The sequence below is a fragment of the Miniopterus schreibersii genome, assembly GCF_964146895.1.
Source record: "Miniopterus schreibersii genome assembly, chromosome: 5".
In the NCBI taxonomy this organism is placed as follows: Eukaryota; Metazoa; Chordata; class Mammalia; order Chiroptera; family Miniopteridae; genus Miniopterus; species Miniopterus schreibersii.
Window position 1 is genome coordinate 42,060,085 of NC_138106.1, and position 17,836 is coordinate 42,077,920.

A 17,836-nucleotide genomic window follows, 5' to 3' on the forward strand; every position below is an offset into this window, starting at 1 on the left:
TGCGTGTGTGCAGGTGTGTGTAAGGGGGGCCACGCAGAAATGACTAAGGGCTCTTCTACCAGCCCCAGAAGACACCTGCCTCCCCGCTTCCTCGCATCTCCACCTGAAAGTAAAGTGAGCCAGGTATGCCTGCCTCTCGTTTTCTCTGAAACAATGCTGAACAATTTCAGGGACACTCCCTATTTTTCAAATGTCTTTGGATCTTACAGTTCAGATGAGAAAGGCAGAGAGGGCAGAACATAAGCTACTCATAACATATGTGAAACCAGGTCTCATCAGACAATTGAAAACCTGTTGAGTTACAGCCTGTGAATTCCCAGAGCCAAAAAATCACTTATAAGTAAAGCTGAAATTCTGACTTCAGCCTCAAGGCATTTTACATTGTACCTGAAACAGAAGTGATTTTACCAGTGTTTCGGCTTCAGAAGAAAGGTTAGTAGTTCAATGATTTTCTAAGTTCCAGACAAGGAAAGGTATTAGCTCCATCCTATTTTTACCTACCTTCAACACGGGGTCTGGCCCGAGTCTTAGGTTTATAGTGCTGATCGTAATTCCAGGAATTAAAAACAGTTTTAAAATTACTAGATCCCAGGGGCCTCTGGACTTTTCAATGAAGTTTAGCAAGAATTTGTAGAGTTCCTCACTAGAATTTGAAGTAGCAAAAGGAGAAAAAAAAAGGTGCCAAAAAGATCACTGAAGCTAGGTTCTTATGACACCTGTAACAAAATATTGTCTGCAAACAGCATTTGAAATACCGTAAATGTTGGTGACTTAATTGGAGATGCCATTTCAAAACACAGGTATAGCAGCAGTGTAGACTTGACTTTGAAGGGAGCCAATGCCTTTGAATGTGCCTGCTACTTCAGTGGTTTATAACAATTTCTTTTAACTCAGGAAGTTTAGCATAAAGGTCAAAGTATAATAAATTTTAACAGACTTCACCAGGTAAATATTTATTAGTTATAGAGGCTATGCTATTCTTTGGAATTAATTAAATCAGATAGCATAAACCAGTTTTTAGATAAAATGCATGGATACCCTTGATATCTATTCCTAGAAAGAAAAGAGACAAACAACTTAAATAGTTTAAATACACTGAGAGAGTTTAGTGTGCCAATTTAAATATTTTGATGAACTGAACCACATTCAAACTGCTAAAAGAACTAAGTGTTGCCCTAGTAGGTTTTGCTCAGTGGTTAGAGTGTTGGCCCACATACTGAAGGGTCTCAGGTTCGATTCCGGTCAAGGGCATGGACCTCGGTGGCAGGCTCAATCCCCGGTCAGGGCACGTGCAGGAGGCAACCAATCGATGTGTCTCTCACACTGATGTTTCTCTCTCTCTCTCCCTTCCACTCTTTCTGAAAAGCAATGGAAAAAACATCCTCAGGTGAGGATTAAAAAAAACCAAAAAACTAGTGTTGACTCATTTAAGTAGAAAGTCCAGTGGGAGGAGAGGTCTCAGACTTGGGAGGGGGTAGGGCAGAGTGTGGTGACTTATGTTACCCACCCCCATCTCACTGTCACCCAGTGTCAGTTTCATCCTCAGGCTGACTCTAGTCATGATTCTGTGACAGCTGTGAGAGTGATAGAGGCCAAGGGCTTCGTCTTCCATATCCAGAGTGCATGTTCTGCCCAGCATCCTGATCTGGAACCCGAGCATGTCTGATTGGAGCAGCTTACATTCCACGCCAATGCCCAGTGAGTGACTGTGGCCAGGGAAATGGTTATGTCTACTGGCCTGCACCAATCGGTGCAGTTTGGAGCTTGGGATACAGTCATTTTCCAAGAAGGACATAGATTATGTGGAGGACAGGTAGATACTAGTAAAAAAAACAAATAGGGGAAGGGAAGAAAGAATACTGGGTGTTCACTACAGGAAAATCTGGTCTCAAAGATAATAGTAAGCCCCAATTTTACTGAAAATTACTGTTGGAATTACTAACAATAGTAGCCTCATTACAAACTAACAACAGCAGCAACAACAAAATTCCAAGGCCAGTATGTTTCTTTTATTATGATTATTTTTATGTTTGACTTAAGATGGTTGAATGATTTCATTTTCATTTATAAACATTACATTAATTCCCATGCAAAACCCCAGGACCACCACATATGCCTGATTTCAATCGAACCTGTAAGTCTGGACATTCAAGATCAAAACCACAATGTTGCTTGACTTTCCCAATAGTAGACATCGAGGTCATTGTTTGAGAGATCAGCAGGCCCCTGACCTCTCAACCACCACAGCTGGCAGTGAGTCCGTACCAAAACGGAGCCAATGCTTTGTGGCACCTACGCATGGCAGGAAATTTTATTCATGAAGATGGGATAGCTCTACACCATGGCTGCTGCCCACAGAGACATCCTGGTTTCTGCTCTATAGCCGACCTGCTTTTGAACAGGCATATCTTCTATTTGGGGATTGTAAATTCTTCCTGCCAGTTTTCCTCAAAACTCTCAGTAGAAGCAAAGAGACTTTACAAAAAAAGCTTACCCTTATAACCCCAAAAGAAATACATACAAAGACACCTATTCTATCAAGTATATATTTTCCCAGCTTCAGGTAAAGTCACTCAGCAGGTATAAAGCTTTAAAAAGTTCTCTCAGTAAGACAGGAACCAGGACTATCAGAGAGGGCAAAACAGGAGCCCACAATTAAAGAAGTAAACAAATGTAAAGAATCCCTCCACTGATTGAGAGAAATGGGCTAAAAACAAAAAAGATAGCATTTCAACAGAGAATGTCAATTTATACTGAAACACACACATGGGAACTCTGACAATGGCAATGGTTTCATTAGTGCAAATAACAATTATAATGGTATGTTCTTTAATAAGGTTTAAATAAGGCTTCAAATAATTACACACACTAAAACTACCATTTGGGAACCTTAATTCTGTTTGGAAAGCTGTCAAACACACCCTCCAAACCATCCAAAGTTCTGATTTGAGGACAATTACATTCAATGAAGTTGCTCCAAAACAGAATTGTAGCATTATCAGTTTCGAAGTCGACAGTGTTTGGTGGAAAGGGGAAACTACTCTGGCCACTGGTGAAAAGAATTCGATCCGCCTAGCACACCAGGTAGTTCCCAGGTTCAGGAGATTCTCAGATAGCTGTAGTGATGACAGCTCATTAAAAAAAATAAAGACAAATAAACCAAAACAAAAAATAATAGAATCCTTATGTGTCAGAAAGAGGTCTATTTCCCCATTCCCATTAACAAATTCGCAGAAAGTATGAAACAGGACAAAGCAAGAGAATTCATGGGCATCTTCGTCTATGGCTCAAGTTCTTCTTTAAAAAAAAAACCAAAAAACTATGTGACAATAACTATAAACAGTAAACAAAACCAGAGGCAGAATAAGAAATAGTAATATACTGTTTCAGAGCCTGCACCGTCCTGCAGAAACAGGAGACTTCAACTGTGTCCTTCACATCCAATCGGGGCTGGATGTGTAAAAACGGAAAGACAGCGGAGCGGCACAAACCACATGACACAGGATGTGAGTTTCAGAACCAGGAGGGGGAAAAGGCAGCAAAATGCTCAGAAAAATTTATCATCAATTCTGAAATGGGGCCTTGTGACGTCATCGGGGTTAATAAAGACAGAGATGGACTTCCCCGGGTTCTCAGTCACCAGCTGCTGCAGTTTTTTGGCCAAACGGTCGTCGGGCTGGTTGGGGTCCCCTCCGTCCGACTGCGGGGAGGGGATGCTGGTGGTGCTCCCTCGCCTCTGGAGCTCCAGCGTCAGCCGGTTGGCTGCCTTGACGTGCTCGATGGCCGTGCGCAGGTGCTCCGCGGGGTCTGAGCGCACGGACGACAGCTTCCGCGCCTGGAGCACCACGGTCTCCTCCGACAGGTGCTCCAGCATGTTGCACTGAGGGATGAAGTAGTTGGGGCACATCTTGTTGACCAGACAGTGCTGCAGGTCATCAATGAGGCCCAGCAAAAAGTGGGCTGCATAGTCTTCTTGAGCCAAGTAGTTGGCGGGCAGTCTGTCGCAGGCCCAGAGCATCATGCTCCGCAGGTGATAGGGGCTGATAGCCTTGGGCCGGGACAGCAGTTTAATGATGATGGCTTTGCACGCCTGGTAGGCCTGCATGAGGCTGCTGGAGATGCACTTCTTCAGCTGCACCTCGCTCCTGGCAAAGGACAGCCGCCATTCGTTGTCCTTTTTCCCCTTGTAGGAGCAAGCAGGCACCAAGTAAAACCCACTGATGACCTCTTCCTCCGTGATCTTCCCATCCCAGAAGTGGTTCTCCATGAGCCAGCTCTGGGCCACCGCAGGCCAGCCTTTGAAGGACACCACCGGGACAATGTCGTACAACATGCGACTGCTCCCCACACCCAGAATGATGGAGATGATGGTCCCGTTCTTCTCCACCTTCTCCACCTTTGGCATCCCGCGCTGGGGTTTCTTCTGGATCTCCGACAGGACGATGCTGATGGAGTCATAGAACCAGTCAGCCACTCTGGTTGGGGAGAAGAAGTAGTTGGTGGCACCGTTGATATGATCCACGATGGTGCAGCAGTCTTTCCATTTACTGATCGTCCCCTCGTCGAAGAGCCGGAGGCTCAGCCAAGAGTGGCACAAGGCTGAGTGGCGCATATCGAGTGTCACAGGCTGATTACGGTCATGCAGCTTAAGGGCTGGCACCAGAAGGGTAAAGTCCATATCGTAGTCAGTACCCCGGGCATAGATATTAAGCTCATCTAAGTCCAGGTCCACCACGCCTTCCCGGACTCCTCCAGAGAGCAACAGGTACTCATTGGCCACTGGAAGCTTTTGGTCCAGCTTTTGCACCATTCCTAGAATCAGAAAGAGAAAGTACTATTACAGGAAGCAGACACGAGAGCCACGCATTAATACAGAATGTGCGGAGCCTCCAAAAGCCACCACTCGTCATCAGTGCAAAACCAGACCTTAGGCTCCAGCACCGGCCCAGCTTGAATCCACCCTTTTCCAACTGGGAGAATTATAATAGATTTCTCTCAGTGACAGCAGAAGCACTTCCAATCATAAACCAGGGCTCCTCTTCCCCAGTCATCACCTCGGTTAATGGTATCGCCATTCACTTAGTCGCTCAGGCTGAAAACCCCAGTAAGCTTCAATCCTTCCTTCCCGGGTCTCTCTCGGCTGCCGTCAAACAAAGCCAGGCTCTCTGGTCTCTTGCCAAAGCAGCCTCCCCCCCCAGGCTCTCCCTGCTGAAAACGGTCCTCTACACCAGCAAAAGTCAACCTGGGCTCCGAACGCACTGGAAGTGGGACACTTTCAGGGGGCAGTGAAGTCACAATTCTCTTCATAATACTAATGTAGTGTTTGCCTTTTCACTGTGTTGACACTTGAACTGATGGCACAAAAGCAATGGGAAAGCAAAGCTGCTGACACCTTAGCACTAGTCACGGCGGTGGAACCAAACCGTTCGAGCAGTCACCGGATTCTGTGCTACTGACATGCCCTGGCATGAAAAAAAATCCAGTTTCACTTCAGAAAATCCTTAATGGGGAAAAAGAAAAAAAAAGATTAGTTTTAGTTTTGTTAGATGCCAACTCTTGAGCCACCTTTCGTATATCCTGATACCCTGTGTGAGAAATGGGAAGGAACCACAAAGCACTTCCTCTTCATACTGAAACACAAAAGCTGTCTCTAAGAAAAGTACCCATGTGCTCTGGCCGGGTAACTCAGCTGGTTAGAGAGCCATCCCAATACACCAAGGCGCAGGTTCAATCCCCGGTCAGGGCACCTACGGAATCAACCCATGAATGCATAAATAAGTGGAACAAAAAGTCTATGTGTTTCTCTCTCTCCCCCTCACATCCTTTCTCTCTAAAAATCAATCAATAAGTTTAAAAAAACATGTGACTCTGAGCTGTGGCCTAAATTAGCTGCTTTTCTCCAGGACCATTTTTACTTTAAAAACAATTGATAAAATATGGGTATTCAGATGGGTATTTGATAGACATTTTCATTTTTAAAAATTACCACAATGAGCCTGTCTTCATGAAAACAACTGAAATGTTTATTGCCGATGTAAAAACTGGAGCTTTCAATAAAAAATAATAATTTTTAGAAAACTGATCTTCATCATGAACCTAACATTTTCTCAAATAGTATACTCTTCTGATGAGACTGGTGGTAACGTTACAAATGTGATTTTTAAAAGATATTCTGAGCTCTTTGAGAGTGAGAACCACATCTCATTAAGCAGGCATAGGGGTCCGGATGCAGGAGGCACACAAGTGAAGCTACTATGACTGAATGACAAATGGCTAGATGGAATTAACAGAGCTTAAACATGAAGTGCTGAAATAAAGACTAGACATAAGTGACGGTTCCATGAACAGCATACAAACCTACCATCCCTGCCTCCTGTGCTTTACTATCGGACAGACGACCAGCATCACTTTCTGTGATTTATTCAACAACTTTTGCCCATCGATTGCAAAGAACTACCACAAACTACAATGCCATTATTCTCTGAAATTACATTTAATCAACATAGTTTGTTATTCATAGGACAACACCGATGCAAATAAATAAACCATATATACGTATCTGTGCTACCACTATATATTTCAGAATTTAACACTTACTTATAAATAAAAAAAATTCTCATTTTCATTCTTTAAAATCCTATTTTTCAAACCACATTAACCATGAAAAAGTCTCTTATTTAGTACCATCTCCTTCCCTACAGATTGGAATATAGCAAGCTATCAATTTCTTTTTAAAGCAATCAGTAAGTTATCCAATGGTAAAGAGGCAACAATTTATCAAAAAGAAAATCCAAAGTACCTAATTTTGGGAGCTCTTTCTCACCCAACCTGTGCTAGATGAGCCACCTTCTTCAATAAAGGACAGCTTGTCCCAGCTCCTGGGGGTGCTGTAACCCCTTAATGACTGTGTGAGCTGTAAAGAGCCACCTCAACCAAGGCCCTGTCCCGTGATTGGGGTGGGGGTGGAGGGTACACATCCAATAACTGATTGGCGTGGGAGGGCTCCAGTTCAGGGTACTCTGAGGAGTCATGTGAATGCAGAGTTCCCGGTGGGGAGCTAAGGCTGACCCTGGGCCCTCGGGGAAATCAAACTCCCTCTGCCTGACCCTGCTTCCTTCCCCTCCCTGCTCCTTCCACAGGTGCAGGGCCAGGGCTGCTCCTCAGGAAATATCCCACGTCCATTATAGGGGCTGCTTCCTGGGGAACCCAATCTAAGTCACTATATCATACTAAGGAAGAAAAGAAAGAAAGAGAGAGAGGGAGAGAGAGAGAGAGAAAGAGGTCAGGAAAAAAGAAAGATACAACATAGTACCCCAAGCAAAAACAGCCTTCCCTACAAATCAGTGTGGAAAATTTATGTTCCTTTTAAAAGTGTTTTTAAAATCCAAAGATTAATAAGCAGGATTTAAAATTATATAAACACCAAGACAAAGGCTCATTTCTTTTTTTTAATCCTCACCTGAGGATATTTTTTCCACGCTTTTCAGAGAGAATGGAAGGAGGGGAAAAGAGAGAGAGAGGGAGGGAGGGAGAGGGAAACACCAATGTCAGAGAGACACGTCTACTGGTTGCCTCCTGCACGGACCCTGACCGGAGCTGGGGATCGAGCCTGCAACTGAGGTACGTGCCCTTGGCAGGAATTGAACCTGGGACCCTGCAGTACGCAGGCCAGGGCTAATTTCTTAATTGTCATCATGTTTCAGTATTAACCTCATCTGACACTGGCACCAACACTGCCGCCCCAAGTTGCAGCTTAGTGGTAAGAGGGTAATATTGACTTCTCAGAAGCCAGAGTAGGTTGTGAAAACCATTTTCACTATTTTATAGAGTTACATGTAGGTACTGTTACATTAAAAGAGAAACATCTGATAATGAAATAATTTCCTCACCTTTGTTTCAAATATTCTTTCACTGCACTATTTGGAGTGCCACAAACATAAATGGGGGAAAACTGCAAACTGCCGTACTGTGGTTAGTAATCAAGATCTGAATCAATGGAGAGCGGTGCTATTATTTGGGTACAACGCCATTGTCCCCTTTTAGGCATAAAGAACTCAGTCTTCCGTGCATCCTTTTATAGACAGGATCACACTGGCTCTGAGCACAGTAACTAGAGCCTGTCTTTACAACCAGAATAACTCAGGCAGTAACGGGCTGGGCAATCATCTGTTTACAAACATGTCCCTGAATTTTGCCTGGGATTGTCACAAATTTGGATAGTCATAGGTGAGAAAAAGCTAAAACTCCCTTCTGCCCTCTGCTGGACTAAAGGAATATTTTTCTACCTATTATCCACTAGATGACTCCTTTTTCCTCCCAACTGCTGCTTAGGCACCCAGGGAAAATGTTGGCCCTTCTTTCAAAAACAGGCATATCAAGTATTTGGCTAAATGCTAATATTGAGGAGTTAGGGTAATTTTGAACACTTCTTATTCCTTTAAAGCACAGAGAGAACTTCAGCAGCAAATAGAATATGGCTGAGGCTCATTTGCTAAGCTCCTAAAAAGTTAGAAACGAAGTCCCTAAGGCCACACTGTTCTGAAAGCTAATCCCCTGTGATCCGCATTTACATTTCCCCTGCCAGAGACCATTAGTCTGCAGTTTTATGATTTGGTAACATAAACCGGAGCCTTCCCCCAGCATTATGCAAACTCAAGTGCCCATCTTGAAAACTTTCCTGGGCCAAGTTTAAGTGAAAATGAGCTGACATCAGCTATCACAGCAGATGGGTTGCCACGCAACTAAAACACAGCCAGGGGCTGGGAAGGAAAAAGGGGGGGAAATGCAGTTGTACGCTTTGGCTGTAGGCATCAGTTCCAGCCAGTGCCACCCCTGAACTGATCCAAGGATGTTTGCGCAACTGCAGGGGGGTAAGATTGAGAGCCTCTGGCTGTTTAGGTACCAGTAAGTTATCCAACAAAAGGAAGACGCTCGCAGACCACCGAGCTTGTTGGAAGCAAAGAAAAGGTGGGATGGAGAAAGAGCTTATTCCTCTCGGTGGGTCTTTTCGTGGAAGTATTACCATAGGTCTGCTCTTAAACCACAAAGTAAAACTGCCTCAGTTCCTATCACTGACTCCTCGACTTCAGTTTATTTCATAGTTTCTGCTTAAGAAGGCCTTAATATTACTGGGGCCTTGAAGGAATGAGTTCCCTGTCACCCACTGTGTTTTTTGCTGATTTTCTTTAGAATATAGGGTACAAAATGGAACTCTGTCCCTGACTCCCTTGTACTCTCATGAATAAAACTTTAGCACATTCCATTGAATTCAAATTACTAACCTGCATCCCTCAAACACAAAATGCCAGAATACTAATAACAGGGCACAGGAACTAGGCATCATTTGAAATCAGACAGGTAGCTTAATAAATACCAAGTAGCTGAGAGAAATTAGTACTTGTATAGATTCCTTAAAAAAAAACACACAAAAAACCTGTTACATATGGTGAGCAGAGAAAAATCTATCAGAGGAGTAAAAGGTTTATGTCTTATCATTAAAGCACAGAACCAGATACATTTTATCTCTTTATCTTTGCCCATATATATAAAAAGGTTTCTATGTAGTTAAAAAGGACTTGAATACCTCCATATTATTTGTTGTTTTGTAAGAAAGTGTTATTCCTTTTGCCCCAACTGTGGCACCAACAACAGCGCCTTCTCCTGGCAATGACTCTTCATGGGGGGAGGGTGCAGAATGGGACCATGTTGACAAAAGTCCTTCTGTGATTCTGATACACTCCCAGGGGAGCAGTTTCCTTGGTTGTTAATCAACAAAGTAAAACCTTCCTATAAAAATATTATGATTTATGATTCAAAGGGGTAAATATCCTTGCCAAGCTTCCCTGACATTCTGAGAAGTAGGCATGGCCACCTTCTTCTAACAGAGTCACCCATCTATGGGATTTTTAATGTCCTCAATTTGGGGAATATTTTAACATTTCCCTCATTCATAACCAGAAATCATATATATGAAGTTCCTCATTTTAACAAAGCATGTTTGTAAAAAAAACACTAAGGTTTGAAGAGGAAAAATAACAAATTCAAGGTCACACAGCCCTAATGACAGATTAACAATGTTGTCTTCTTTCCACATTTGTGGCAAAGGTCAAAATGCCACATACATACTGTTCTCCCAAGACAATGACCCAACTTGCCATGAATGCAGAGTGGCCCTGAAGGGGAGTAGCAGAGGTCACAAGGCAAAGTGCCAGCTTTATGCTTTCGTTGGTCAAAGCTGGAATATAACCTTGGACAGGCAGAACACATCTGACCACCCACATTAATTATAGGAAAGAATGGACCTGACCCGGCTTGCAAGAAGCTATTAGTACTGTACTCTGATATAAATATACTATTAGACACAAGCAATACAGAAGACAGACACCAATAGAGATTCCCAGCTTTTCAATAATATGCTGAGTGGTCATTAATATTAATAATTATAGTAATATGTTCATAAATCAAAGAATCAGTTTTATTTGGCATGATTTCTGAGATAACTGAATGTTATTTTATTTAAATCCAAAATTGATTAATTCACATATGGTAATGACCTACTGACCAAATTATATATAGTAACAGAAATGATTCAAAAAATGCCTCTTCAAAGAAGTCCTCCTTGATCTTTCCTCATTTTGACACTAATATGTGTGCAAGAGCCTGTCAGAGTAAGACAGGCTTGGGTTTGAATCCTAGGTTTCTCATTTACTACTTAAGTCTGACATGTTATTTAACCTCTCTGAGCTTCCAATTCCTCATCTATTTAAAACAAACAAAAACCCTATAAAATTGCCCTTTTCGGGTTGATATGAAATGTCTAAGCAGATAGTAGATATTGCATTAATTTCCCCATATGTTCTTCTCTTTCTCTACCACCTATAAAACTGGATTAACCAAATAACACCTATTCCCCAGAGTTGTTTTGAAGATTTACCTGAACAAGATAATCTACCGAAAGCCTCTAGCACACGTAAGGCATACAAAGCATGTTAGAGAAAAGGAAAGGAGCGGGCAAGCTCTCCCTCGGCCGCCCCAGCCGGCTGCTGGCCTGGGATCGCCTGCTCTGCCGGAGGCCACGGCGGAGGCCAGGCGGGTTCCAGCCCCTCCTTGCTCCCTGAGGGCCACTGCCCTGTGCAACACGTAACCCGTCCCCTCTGGGAGGGTCTTGATCTGAATTCTTACATCAGCACATTCTACACCTACTATCACAGGGGGCTGTGCTCACGGTTTATTTTCCCTCCTACACGAGATAACAGTGTAAAACATTTGGCACAGTAACTGGCAAAGAGGCTCGGCAAATGAAAGATATGATGATCATAGTCAACAGCCTAGAAGCCCGGGTAGTCAAGGTTTCATCACTGCCGCGGCTAACCCGCGGCTAACCCAGGCCGTGGGGGTAGACGGCAACTGCTTGTTGAATGTGCGGTTTGTTTCCTTCAACTCGTATACCTCACTAACCAGAACCCTGGGATCATGACACTTGCTACAGGATATAACATGAAATATAGTCAGCATATGTCTAAGAAAATCACTTATTAATAATCCAAGTCAGGTGGAGGAAAAAAGCCTGATTTCTCATTATTTTCATTCTTAAAGTTAACACTCAAGTTCTAAAGACTGGCCGGCGTTTTGGAAGTCTACTAAACCACTGTGCAGAGAGCGCACACGTGGGTTAGGCCTGGATTCAAGTCCAGTTCATCTATGGCCAACATAATCAACACCCTGGGCCTGTTTCCTAAATGAAGTTGTGGCACAGGAACAAGGGGAGGCACACCCAGTCACTGTGTGGTCAGGTGCTTAGCTGGCGGTCAGTGAGCGGGGGGCTCAGCACGTGCCCACACACGTTATCAATATATTCTCCCCATCCCTAAGGCCTGCCCTCTCCTTTCTTTTTAGTTCTTAGAATCATTTCAAAGCTCACGGTTTCTGCCAATCAGAACTTACTGTGAAGACGCAAAGGGGAGTCTAATTGGCCCCACTTAGCAGTTTCCCGCAGTCATCCCAGGGCACAAACGCTAGATTTTCCATTTACAAGGAGTGCTCACTTCAGAAGGCTCATCCTTGACAGATAAAAACAATAGCAGGTGAAAAGCAAGAGTGCTGCCAATATGGCATCAAGGGGCTACAGAAGGATACAGAACGTATCAATGATGACAGACTACCTTTCTCAGGAACAGAGAAGCAATAAACTTGTGATGGAGATGTTCTGAATTAGGTCAACTGTATCACAATCACCTCTGCCTGGGACCCAGCCCAGGGGGGTTTCCATTTTGCATTCCTTTCTCGTTTGATAATGTATATGCACTACTCTAATATGTAAACAAAATTAATAGTAACTCCCTATTATTATATAGGCTTCCCTTGATTTTACCGTTTCCTCCTACATGTGAACACATGAGTATGTTTCGGTGTGTGTGGAGGAGACACTGTTGATGCCCTGCCCTGCGTCCCCAGACTGCTCTTGATTTCACTTGCAGCTTCATAGGTAGTTTCCTGCACCTGGCAGCTTCCCTCCTCAAGGCCAGTGGTTCTACTCCAGGATCTACCAGGATGTGCAGGGGAGTCAATGCAGTAGAACTGGTGTCACTGGGGCAACCCTCAGCCAACAGAGGACAGGAGTCAGTGGGCAAATGCCCCAGCTTCTCCAGACTCTGGTGGGAAAATTCTAAGGTGGAAAAAAAGGAAAAGAAAAATTCTAAGATGGGTTCTACACAAATTACCAGGGGGTCTGTACACTTAGCTCATGAACAGACCCCCTTTGTTGACTTTTCCTGCTTCTCCGTTTCAACTGCTCTGCTCTCTCACCTCCCAAATGAGCTACCACACCATGGCGGTTCTTTCTAAAACTGGGCGGGGAGGGGGGGGCAGGCTCATCTCTGCTAATAATTCTGGATCAAATCACACCTCAGATGTATAATTGGCCAAAAGAACAGAAGCATAAGCCGATGATACTGAATTACTTGCTTTCCCACATCAAGCCTCAGATCTAGTACATGAATCTTATAAAACTAGATCTGAGCACTGCTCTCAAAAAGAGCTCATCAGCTGCCTCCAAAAAGCAAATGTGTTTTCCGGTGCATTGAGAGGTAGCACCTTGCCTATTCATTTTCTGCCTTGCTGATAACCCAGTTTTTCTCATTTCCCAAGGGACATTCCAAAACCTCTTCCAGGTCTGGAGAACTTTGGAGAGATGTAACTTCATACATTACTTCGAGACAGGCCTTCTTCCTCATACTACAAAGAAAACAATGGGGAGCAAGGTTTGAGGAGAAAAAGTTGAAACACAGGTGAGTGCAGCTTCCCAGTTTATTGCAGGAACCAACCTTTAGAGTGGAGACTGTTCAAATGGACCCCCTTCATTCAGATGTAAATGTCTCAAGCTGTATACAAAGACCGAAGTACCATTTCTCATTTAGCCTCTGTTTGAGATTATTCTGCCTGTTTCTCTAAATTGTATGGGGAAAAAGTCCAAATGACATATTTAATCTCTCCATTCAATGACCTTTGTCCACACCTTCTTTAGTGTAGTGCATAGACCAACTATCCATCATTTGTTGACCTGTCAGTGTCCCTCTGTCTGATGACCTGTGGACTATCTCCAAACCTAACACAAAAGAAGTTAGTTGGAGGAATGAATGAAGGTATCACCTAAAGATAGAGTTTACGGGAATCATCCAGGATGAAAATGTCAGGGCGACATAGATTGACAGTGTCACTTCCAGACATGATAAGACTTCAGAGCCACTGTATCTGCAAGCAAGGAAATCATACTACCTACTCAGAAGAGATGGAAGGGAGAAGCTAGGAGCCTGTTAATGAGCTGACCACAAACTCTATGGTAACTACACAAAGGCACCTCCTCTTGTTCTCTGAGAATAATTTAACTCTAGGACATTTCCCAAACTACCAATTTTCAGTCAACAATCATAGCCGGAGACTAGGAGAAAAATGACTATATAATTATAGTGTGATCTAAGATCAAAGTCTAATACGGTATTTTTGAAAAAGATTATGACTACACTTTTCCTTTGATGTGCAAGAACAGACAGGAGTAAAGCAAGTCTGTCTTACTAAGCAATTCCCAATAAGTGCCAGGAGATGGCACCCTCACTCCATCCATTCACTGAGAGATTCTAGAAGGGCTCCCAAGTCCTAAAATCCTAGAATGAAAGCTCTGGGGAAACAGAGGCTTAGCAAGGAGTTAAGACTATATTAAAAGCATCACCCCAGGGCCTGTTTGTCTCCAGGTACCACCAGTGACTCACAACTTTGCCTTTTGTTCTCCCACAGGGAATCTAGTCACTCTGGCGCTGACGGGCACCATCTAGGCTGACCCAAGGCTGAAAGCTGCCCTGTCTGGGCAGGCAGTGTGGTTGACAACTGAGTCTCAAAGTGTATTGAAGACTTTGTTGCAAGACACAGAGTTTCAGCTCTCTCATTTGCTGCAGCTGAGGTGAAAAAACAAAAACAAAAGACATGAATAAAGCTTCAGGTGCCAGGAATAAGGGAGAGAAAAGGCAGAAGAAACAGTCCCCGACGTCATGACGATGAGGCACTCCTCTTTCTGCAAAACGTTAGATTCTGACTACAGGTAAATACACTGAAAGATGTAAGGAGCCCAGATGATTAATAAAAAAGTTGATTTTTTTAAAACTTGGTTTCAATCAATGAACTCAAAACAAACATTGCTTTACACTGTATGACGCTCGGCAGTTCCCAGAGAGCGGCCACAGTCATTTTCTCATTGGTTCTCAGCAACAATTCTGGGAAGAGCATTACAGTTCTCATGGCACAGAGGTGGAAACTGAGGCTCTTGGTGGCTGACTGGCCCACACACGTGCACAAAATAGGCATAATGTAGTTCTTTGACTTTACCTAGACTGAAAACTAGTCTGACCATACACTATTATTATGAAGGAAGGAAGCATACCATTTGGATTCTTCACCAGGTTATCAATTTGTTTTTGCAGGATGGACAGAAAGGGATCAAAATGCAAAGCTGCTCTGCCAGGGGCAATCTAGAGATGGTAAACCCAGAGGTCTCAGTCATGCCTACACTGACTGGGTTACTACAAGATGGCCCTCTTTCCTTATCTGCACCAGCAAAATAGACACATACCATGCCTAGAAAATAACTTGTCTTTAAGTGTCAAATCAACAGTTATTAATTTTCCATATGGCTCACTGCTGTAATACCGAATATATTAATAATGGTGACCTATATTGTCTTTATCTTCATTTAAATGTTACTTCAAACACTAATAACCTCAATCAAGTTTCGAAACAACAAAGTAGTAACATCCAAAAATTCTGCTATTTCAAGAAATAACTCCATTAAGAAGTCATATAAGTTTTTCCATTGTATAAAGCTGGAATATTCCACATAACACTTCAGATGAGTACAACTACACCTATACCCAAAATTTAAGGAAGGGCTAAGGTATCAAATAAATGTTTCCAAGGAAAACAGGCAAGAAAAAGAGTACTGACAGCCTGAGAGACCAATGAAGAGCAGAGTCTACTTCTGAGCCACAATTCTCCACCTGGTAATTACTTTCAGTATCCAGGTAAAAACACTTTATCGTTTGAGCTCGAAAAGGTTAACATCAAAAGAAATCAGACTTAAAAAAACACAAACCAACCAAAGCCCTGTGGGGAAGCTGAAATTTGCGGTTTAAAAGCTTGAGTAGAACATTTGAAAGAGGGGCCGATTGTTGCAATGTTTTGAAATCCGAACCTGCACAATGAGGGAGGAAAGTCAAAGGGAAAGTCAAAAAGCAAGTCTCTTCATGCTGAAGTTGGAACTGGTATTTTGAGAAATGGCTTCTTTCTCTCACTTTTCCTCCAACCGTCATAAAACAGAGCACAAATCAGTGGTTTGGGGATATAAGAATGGAAACTCGATATTCTAGCCAGAAATTGTGAACTAAAATGCTGCCTATTTTTTTTTAACTTTATAGTGTTGAAGGATGTTGTTTGAATCAGTGGCCAATTCTGTAAGTCTTGGACTCCAGCAGATGAAGTGTAAGTTGTATGTGCAGGCTCCATCCCCGGCCTGGTCGGGGTGTGTGTGGGAGGCAACCAATCAACGTGTCTCTTGCACATCGATGTTTCTCCACCCCACCCCCACTGAAAAGCAATGGGAAAAATATCCTCGCGTGAGGATTTAAAAAATATATATGTTTTAAATTGAGACTGTCTGCTCCCTCCCCCTCAAATTCAAAGCAGAAAGTTTAATTGCATGGACTCAAGAAAGGCAAAGCTGTCAAGTTAGAGGGAGGGACTCACTGTACAGTAACTCTCTAAAATTTTCAAGAGCTGAGATGACCTATTCTTCAAATCAGGAAAGACAACTTTGGCGGAACTTTTGGAAATGTGACAGTAATTGAGATTCAGGAAAGATAGGATATCTCTCATTCCTCACAAAGGGTGACAGATAAATAGCTGGGAGGTGGGGATATTAATTTTGCTTTGAATGAAAAAGATCTACTTTTTGCTCTGGATATTTTTTCACACCTTCTATCTCCCTCCACCCAGCAGGCAGTGGCTGATTTCTGTCCTCTATTCAATCTTAAGCTTGGAAAAAGCAATTGTATAACAACCAAGACTCCTTAAGGGCTCTTGGCGCACACCAGCCCTCACCTGGGAGCACATATGTGGGTTAGTGCGTATCAGCTGTGGGGCTGCCTTGGCAGTCAAGCAATAAACCGGTGGTGATGGGCACAGTGACAGCCCAGGCCTTGAAACCGGAGATCGCACAGTTTGAATAGAGAAGTATACAATTTCCAAAGCTACCGACTGTCCTGGAAGCAAAGTTAGACACGATCGATTAAATACAAACACCCACATTCAGACAGAGTCCCTTCCAAAAAATCCAGCCAGATTAGGTTTTATACTGGTGAGAAAAAGACTAAATGACAAACATTCTTTTAAAAGATGGAGCCTGTGAGAAAGTCATTAAAGGACTCAAACCCAAGTGCAGTGTGAATCTGAGATGCAGAAATCCCATTTTTAAGGTGGTGACAAAAAATAGCATTTGTGCACAGACCCAAGACTGGTCAGGAGAGTAACGCTCAGATGAAAAATTCTGTAATTCCATTAAAACAGGAAGAGGGGAGTTTGGAGAGAAACGCTCGGACAAAACCACATGGAAGTTCTCAGGGATTCCACTAGAGGTCACGCCTTCCTAATTTTTCTTTCAGTTGCTGCGCAGGCTCTCACAAAAAAAACTAAGGAGAGGAAAAGGGCCTGCAGGTTGGGTACATATTTTTTAAATTCATACCTAATCTTACCGATGTGCTCTCGAAGTGAGTCAGGAATGAATTTGGGTTCCAGAAGCGGTGCTTCTCACCGACACGGCCCAGATGCCCACATGCTGTCTGCAGGGATCCTACTGAAACGGTGGGGTGTCATACAGCCACTGATAAAATACCATTGCTTTGAGATGAAAAAAGGCATATGGAAAAGAAAGCTATCCTAAGAGATAGCATGGATAATGTGATGGAGATATTATGAGTTTAGGATACAGAAAAACTTGAATGAGAACCCCAGCTGCATGATTTTTTAACTAAAAGACATTTGAATTAAGTTGATTTTTTGAAACCTTAGTTTCCTCACTTTTAAAAAAATGAGGGTGATACTACATCTTTCACAAGGCTATTCTGAGATGTGACAGAAACAGGTACATAAAGCTCCCAATACAGTTTCTGGAACTTTACAGGTGCTGAGAAAATGTACTTTTTCATTTCTAAAATAGCATTCTGTTCACACTGCTCCAAGTCAGTTAATAACACTGGTTTTATCTTGCTACTTGGGCATGTGACTTTTTTTTAAAGAA

At 43.0% G+C, this 17,836-nt stretch overlaps 1 protein-coding gene across 5 annotated transcripts in view; it reads right to left on the reverse strand.

Moving 5' to 3' along the window:
* Nucleotides 1-1,979: 1,979 nt before the first annotated feature.
* MB21D2 (Mab-21 domain containing 2) overlaps nt 1,980-17,836 on the reverse strand; it is a 101,827-nt gene continuing 85,970 nt past the window's right edge. For 4 of the 5 annotated variants that reach the window (XM_081137728.1, XM_081137731.1, XM_081137732.1 and 1 more), the window contains one exon: nt 1,980-4,812. In XM_081137728.1, the coding sequence (XP_080993854.1) occupies nt 3,548-4,812 (1,265 nt within the window). In that variant the 3' untranslated portion in view covers nt 1,980-3,547. Of the gene's footprint in view, nt 4,813-12,370; nt 12,434-17,836 lie in introns of those variants that run through there. The other variant, XM_081137730.1, reaches the window with a different exon arrangement.